General features: G+C 38.8%; 1 protein-coding gene across 5 annotated transcripts in view; it reads left to right on the forward strand.

Moving 5' to 3' along the window:
* Positions 1–7876, forward strand: part of LOC122554218 (palmdelphin-like) — a 111433-nt gene extending 103557 nt beyond the window's left edge. For 4 of the 5 annotated variants that reach the window (XM_043698883.1, XM_043698879.1, XM_043698882.1 and 1 more), the window contains 2 exons: positions 2924–3001; positions 7077–7876. In XM_043698883.1, the coding sequence (XP_043554818.1) occupies positions 2924–3000 (77 nt within the window). In that variant the 3' untranslated portion in view covers position 3001; positions 7077–7876. The remainder of the gene's footprint in view (positions 1–2923; positions 3002–7076) is intronic. The other variant, XM_043698880.1, reaches the window with a different exon arrangement.
* Positions 7877–8118: the final 242 nt, after the last annotated feature.

The following is an 8118-nucleotide window of genomic DNA, read 5'->3' on the forward strand; positions in this document are numbered from 1 at the left end:
ACAGTCATCGATGTCGCGGAGGAAAAGGTGGGGGGTGGGGCCAGTGTAGTTGCGAAAGATGGACTGATCCACATATCTTACGAAGAGGCAGGCATAGCTGGGGCCCATGCGGGTGCCCATGGCTACTCCTTTTGTTTGGAGGAAGTGGGAGGATTGGAAAGAGAAGTTGTTCAGGGTGAGGACCAGTTCAGTCAGTCGAAGGAGGGTGTCAGTGGAAGGGTACTGGTCGGTATGGCGGGAAAGGAAGAAGCGGAGGGCTTTGAGTCCTTCGTGATGGTGGATGGAGGTGTACAGGGACTGGATGTCCATGGTGAAAATAAGGCGTTGGTGACCGGGGAAGCGAAAATCATGGAGCAGGTGGAGGGCATGGGTGGTGTCCCGAACGTAGGTGGGGAGTACTTGGACTAAGGGGGACAGGACGGTGTCAAGGTAGGCGGAGATGAGTTCGGTGGGGCAGGAGCAGGCGGAGACAATGGGTCGGCCGGGGCAGTCAGGTTTGTGGATTTTGAAGAAGCAATCAAACATGGGACCCTGGTGCTATGAGGCAGCAGTGCTAACCACTGATCCACCATGCCACCACTGTGAATTAGCAATAATTCATCAAAGTTTAAGACTTCATATCTAGATGAACATTTTGGGAAGGACCCCATTATATTAGATGCCTGCCACTTTCCTACTGCACCAAAATTTTCTTAGACATTGGCAAAGGTGCATTCTGTGTTTGACCCCACTGCAAGAGGAACAACAGCAAAAAAGGTGACATACATTGCCTCCTACAATTCTTGCCCATTCCATCCGTGTTATGCCCAGGTTAATATATACTTATTGACTAGGACTCCATCCAGATAGAAGAAGGGCTCACAATAGTTTGAAAGGTCTGTTTTCTTCCTGCAGTTCCCTGCAAATTGACCAAGTCCCTTTCTAGGAAATGGAACCAGGGTTTGTTTTTCAGCAACAACCTTATTCTTTTTTTAGCCCCTTTGGTATTTCACCCAGGGTTGGCCCTACATGATAAAGTATCCTTCCTCTGACGGAACATATATGGGTATTATGCCAGCATAAGCATTCACATTGGCCCATTTTATTTATATGTAAAAGTCTCTGATTCCAGGGAATCAGACACCTAAAAAGTAATAGTCAGGGCAGACCTACAAGTTCTTGGGCTTTTTATTTGTTGCAGAACACACACTGTAGGTAGGAAGGAATACTAAGCTGACCAGCTAAGTAATCGGTAATGAAGTTGGTAGATTCGGAACATTTTATTAATTCCTTTGTTCATAATGTCATATGAACCAATATTAAAATGAGTCAAAACTTGAGAGCAAACCTAATTGTGTTATCTACACTGGTCAAAATTTGAAGTCTGTTACAAAAGCATGTTGTGAAGCATATACTGCAATGGTACTCAAGGATTGTTAGAACTTAATATATTTACATCTCTTATTTAGATGTAGCACACATTTCTTATGTTCTGCTCACCAACATCTTTAAAACATTTTGGATTTGCTTGCAATGTTCATACAATTTCCATTATGTACAGAATTCCATTCCTTCGCTCTTAGTAGGAGAATTAACATATAGGGCAGACATTACATATTTGGGTGCATTCTAGCTTATTAATAAATGAGTAATAACATTACGTTATGGATGTCTAGTTCAAAACAGACAAGCTTTTCCTATTAGTGACTCTTAAAAGTCAAGCAAAGTTTTATTCTGCACGGTTTTGAAATTATTTGGTCCACAACCCATTTTGTTCTGACATTACATTTTCGACCTGGTAGTGTGTAATGAGACAGAGTTAATTAATGACATCATAGTAAAGTAGCCTCTAGATAACTGTGGTCATAACATGATTGCATTTCACATTCAGTTTAAGTTGGGAAACATGAGTCTGAGATTGGTGGTTTAAGTTTAAATAAAGACAATTAAAGGTTTATGAAGACAAAGTTGAATAAAGTGGACTGGGAAAATAGGCTAAAAGATAGGATGAACAGAAACGATGACAGATATTTAAGGAGATATTTCATCATTCTCAACAAAGGTATTATTTTATGCTGAAAGAAAGACTCTATGAGGCTAGCATGCAGGTACAGCAAGTGATAAGGAAGGCAAGTAGAATCACATGTTAGTGGAATGGAATATAAAAATAGGGAAACGTTACTACATTGTTAGAGAAGCTTAATGAGAACATATTAGGATTAAAAGCATAGGAACAGGAGTAAATCATTCAGTTGAGGCTGTGCACCAATCAATACAATTGTGGCTACATGAGTACTTCAATGCCTTTTACCCACCCTATCCCATTGCCAATAGAATGCAGAATTATCAGAAATCAACCAATCTCTATCTTACCATTATCAAAGACTGAGCTTCTACAAGCCTCTACTGTAGAGAATTCCGAAGATTCACAACCCACTGATAAAAAAATTCTCATCTCAAATCTAAGTAGCATCTCTTTATTTTTGAGTGCAACTACCATTCTATTCCTTCAAGTATTTTGTAAATTTCAATGAAATGGAACTCATGGGATGTGAGGGTCACTGGCCGGGCCAGCATTTATAGAAGAAAAAAGGGGCGGCATGGTGTCTCAGTGGTTAGCACTGCTGCCTCACAGCGCCAGGCACCTAGGTTCAATTCTAGCCTAGGCAATTGTCTGTATGGAGTTAGAACATTATCCCTGTGTCAGCATGGGTTTCCACTGGGTGCTCCGGTTTCCTCCCACACTCCAATGATTGTACATGATAGGTGCATTGACCAAGGTAATTTTGGGGTTGCAGGGCTAGCTCTTGGAGAGTCAGCGAAGACTTGATGGACCAATTGGCCTCCTTCTGCACTGTACAAATTGTATGATTCCAGGAGATCACCTCTCCTTCTTCAAATCTCTAGAGAATACTGGCCTAGTTTTCTTAATCTCTCTTCAAAGGACAATCCCACCATCCCAGGAACAAGCTGGATGAAACTTTGTTGTACTCCTTGCATGGGCAAGCTTTCCTCAGATAAGGTGACCAAAACTGCACAAAGTACTCTAGATTATCTGACTAAGCTCATATACAATTGAAGCAAGATTTCACGCCTCCTAAGCTCAGATCCTTTTGCAATAGAGGCTAACATTCCATTAGTCTTCCTAACAGCTTGCTGCACCTGTAAGTTAGCCTTCTGCATTTTATCAATGAGGACCCACTGTAACCTCTCCACCTCATCCAATTTGTGCCTTATGCCATCACAATTTACCTTATTCAACTTTGACACTCTTGCTTCAGATAAACTACCTCACTTTCAAATACAATGTAAATTTTTATTATATTGTGGTCACTCGACCCTCAAGGCTCTTTTACAACATGATGGTTAATTAGCTCTTTTTCGGTACATAATCCTAGGTCTAAAGTAGAATGCTCTCTATTTGGCTCTTCAACACGCTGTGCTGGAAAACCATCTGTAACACACTCAAGAAGCCCATTGTCCACAGCTTTAGTGCTCAGTTGGTTTAGTGCTCAGATTGAATCACCCATGATTACTGCTTAGCCTTTGCTACATGTTTTTCTCATCTCTTGATTAATGCCATGTTCCACACCACCATTATAACTATAAATAACTCCAATGTCTGCTGCTGCTTGTTGCTTTTTAGCTCTACCAGGATTCCAGAAGAAAGTGAGGACTGCAGATCACAGTTAAAAGTGTGGTGCTGGAAAAGCACAGCAGGTCAGGCAGCATCCGAGGAGCAGGAGAATCAAAGTTTCAGGCATAAGATTCCTGGTGAAGGGCTTATGCCTGAAACTTAGATTCTCCTGCTCCTCAGATGCTGCCTAACCTGCTGTGCTTTTCCAGCACCACATTCTCAACTCCAATCAGATTCCACGCATAGTTCTTCAGAACAGAGATCCCCCTTCTTAATGAACATATACCCATCTCTTATTATGACTACATCACCTCATGATTTCCTTCTTTTCTGTCTTTTCTGAATGTCAAATATCTTTGAATATTCATTTCCCATGGTCATGATGCACCCATGTTTCTGTAATGGCAATTAGATCATACCCTTTCATAGAGTCATAGAATCATGGAGGTGTACAGCATGGATGTCCAATCCGTTCATGGCATCCAGATATCCCAACCTAATCTAGTCCCACTTGCCAGAACCTGGTCCATATCCTTCCAAACCCTTCCTATTCATATATCCATCCAGATGCCTTTTAAATGTTGCAATTGTAGCAGCCTCTACCACTTCCTCTGGCAGCTCATTCCATACACATACCACCCTCTGCGTGAAAAAGTTGCCCCTTAGGTCTCTTTTATGTCTTTCCCCTCTCTAAACCTATGCCCTCTAGTTCTGGACTCCCACACCCCAGAGAAAAGACTTTGTCTATTTATCCTATCCATACCCTTCTATAAGGTCACCCCTCAGCCTACACCACTCCAGGGAAAACAGCCCCAGCCTATTCAACCCATAGCTCAAATCCTCCAACCCTGGCAACATCCTTGTAAACCTTTTCTGAACCCTTTCAAGTTTCACAATATCTATCCGATAGGAAGGAAACCAGAATTGCACGCAATAATCCAACAGCGGCCTAACCAATGTCCTGTACAGCCACAACATGACCTCCCAAATCCTGTTCTCAATTATCTGACCAATAGAGGAAAGCATACCAAACGCCTTCTTCACTATCCTATCTAACTGCAACTGTACTTTCAAGGAGCTATTTAAAGGGATAGACATAGTAGCTGCAGTGAAAAATAAGGGAATGCTATATACCTTGTTGCAAATGTTGCCTGTAATCAGTCAGGGAACCTTTTGACATTTTGACATCATTCTGCTTTTCGTTGCATATTTGATGTACATGCATTAAAATGTACATGACAATTTTTTCAAAGCCTTGCATTTGTATTCTTGTGCTGTCAGGCAAAACAAAGTTGTGTTCTGCATAAAAGGAGGTATATTTACCATAGTGGGTCAGTTAGCTGGACAGCTGGTGAATAATGCCAAGAGTATGGGTTCAATTTATGGCAAGGTTAATATGAAAGACTCTCCATTTCAACCTCTCCTCTCGCTTATGGTGACCCTCAGTTTAAACCCTCAGTTTAAACCACCACTCACTGTCTCTTTCTAATGAGAGGGAAGCCCTAAGGCCTGCTAAGATTATAGCAACTTCATCTTATATTCCCATACCAATCTCCCCATCATTGGTCAATGAATGTTGAGAGATATGGAGCAATTCATCATGAGTCAATTTACTTTTTTTAAAAAAGGTGATCTATAATTACAGTGGCAATAATAAACACTTAAGCATTAATCACCAGTGGCACTGAGAACTAAATATTTTTCCATTTAATCTTCACAAGCCACGAGGTTAGCTATTAGAATAGTGGTGGTCCTGTATACGTTGATTACGTGTTAATTTCAAATTGACCAACTCTATTTACTGCACTGAATGTAAATCAACAGAGACATGATGTATCAACTATCTATGTTTTTAATGCAGCCCATGATTTAATTATTCCGTATTTTGTGTATGACCACTTCTTTGGCTTTCCAATAAATGTTCTACAACGGAAAAATGGATTGTAACAGCTGTTGTTGCGGGTTGTGACATGCCTTCAGAAAATACCTGCAATACCTTTTAAAATCTGTGAGAACAGGATTTATGAATAGTTTAATGTCAAACACCTGCTGCTTTCATTAAATGAATTAAAATGTCACAGAGCAGATTTTGCAAAGACAGTCAGTGAACTTTAATATTATGTAGCCACGCTTGAGGAAATGAATGTGCAAAAACACGCTAGTTGTTCTTTAGTGGATTTACTTTGAATGAATAGTTGTGGGATTAGAACTCAATCCCCCTGCAAATTATGATCTGTTTCTAGGTGCAAAGAGGAACTCCCAGGAATCCATTAGTTCAGCACCATTAGCTAAGGATTTAAACTACAATGGAAGTGCACCATTATCTCAAACTGAATATGTGACTAAAATAAGAAAAACAATTTATACCACAACAGAAATTCAGATGAGCTAATGTTGTGTGCAAATTGTATTTATTTTAGTTGCCACAGAGCAAAATGTTTTGCCCTTTTGAGGATTTCACTTACCTTTACACAATCAAATCAATAATATGTTGCATTAGGATTCTTTAGGATTTTGCGACACATTTAAACATTTTTCCTTTTTTTTCTAACTACTTAACTATATTTAAAATATTCTTTTTAAGGTTATATAAGAAATCTGAGAAACCTCCTGAACTGAAAGGAATAAACACACTGGCTGTTTTCCCTTGAGTGTCTCCAGCTTTATTATTTGTATTTTGGGATTAATAAGGTGAAATGTAGAAATATTCTTGAATCACTTCCTTCAAATACACCCTCCTGGGAGTTCCTCTTTGCACCTAGAAACAGATCATAATTTGCAGGGGGATTGAGTTCTAATCCCACAACTAATTCCCTCAAAAAAAATCCAAGATGACCTATTAACAATAAATGAATAGTTTAAAAAATAAACCTCTTGAATTGGCTTTAAAGTTGTGAATAAATATCCAAAATAATCATCTATATTAATGAGTGAGTATCAAATAATATGACAAATAAAGATTAGTCAATTTGTATTTTATTCAAGTTGATCACAAAACTAATTATAACCTTCAGCTGTAAAGCCCAAGCAGCTGGCCAGACAAATATTTAACTTTACTTCTTTCTAGTCGACTTAAAATGAAGATTTCAATTATACCTTTACAGACATTGTATATAACTATAACTGATTACATCTTTAACCCAATGAACACAATGTGAATTGAAAAGCTTGATAATTCAAAAATATTTTCTGCAATAAGAACTTAGAATATTTCTTAGTATTTTCTTGCCTTCAACAAGAATTCTAACTTCTCTAATCTTTTACATATAATATTTCTGTGCTGTTAATGCATGCCAGCTTTCAGGCTTTTCACAACTAACAATGTGCATAAGATGTCAACGCGATGTTGTGGTATGTATCTTTCTTTCTACTGAATTTAGTCTTAACATTTTGTGAACTGTGAAAATTTTCTATAAATGTAAGTAACTATATTCATCTTTGTTGTTCCCTCAATCAACAGCCTTAAGATCTAAAATGACCAGGCTAGGTAAAAAGGTGATGATGTGAAGTGGAGGCTTCGATCCAACAGTAACTTGACCACTAATTCTACTAGAACATTGGGAAGTAACGTGACCTGTTAAATACAGGTTGAAATTACCGTCTAATTCATCTATGACTCAACTACAGAATTCAAACAATATGTTGTATCCATTGCATTTGTATAACCTATTATTTACCTCAATTTAATTGAGTTATCCAATTATTTGTACTCTATATTGCTTGTGGAAAACAGTATTAGGCTCAAATAACTGTTGCAAGCTTGTTGTAAAAAGGGACATGAAGCTAATTCACCAACAAAGTGGCTCAGTGGTTGGCATTGCTGCCTCACAGTTCCAGGATTCTCGGTTTGATTCCACCCTTGGGCACTTTGTGGAATTTATACACTTTCCCCATATCTGCGTGGGGTTCCTCCGAGTGCTCTGATTTCCTTCCAAAGTATGCAGGCTAAGCTAAATTGCTCATAGTGTCCAGGGATGTGTAGGTTAGGTGGATTGCCATGCAAAATGGAGGGCAAAAGGTTGTGATGGGGGGATGGTTCTGGATGGGATACTCTTTGGATTGTTAGTGTGGACTTGGCGGACCAAATGATCTGCTTCCATACTGTAGGGATTCTATGATTCTATGACATGCATCAGCAATATTAAAGTTCTGCACTACCAACTGACTATTGCAAAATGGAATTAGTTTTAGTTTTGAAACTGATTTTCACATACATTTTTAGTTTGAAAGATTGTGAGTAATAAAGTTCTTTTGCCAAAACTATTTGTGCTGTGATTTTGTTTCAAACTCATATGTAAAATAATTGGAGACCTTTTTCACATAAACAATATTTTCCAGAAAATACATTGAGCCTTATGGTAACGAAATATATTCCCTTTTGGAGGTACACAACAAGTCAATAATTGACTTTTTACTTGATTTTCTTACTAATACAGTTGCTTTAAACTTCGACACTTCAATGAGCAGTATACGATATGGCCTACTTCATATCTGATGGGAGA

This window comes from Chiloscyllium plagiosum, chromosome 11, assembly GCF_004010195.1.
Source record: "Chiloscyllium plagiosum isolate BGI_BamShark_2017 chromosome 11, ASM401019v2, whole genome shotgun sequence".
NCBI classification, from domain to species: Eukaryota; Metazoa; Chordata; class Chondrichthyes; order Orectolobiformes; family Hemiscylliidae; genus Chiloscyllium; species Chiloscyllium plagiosum.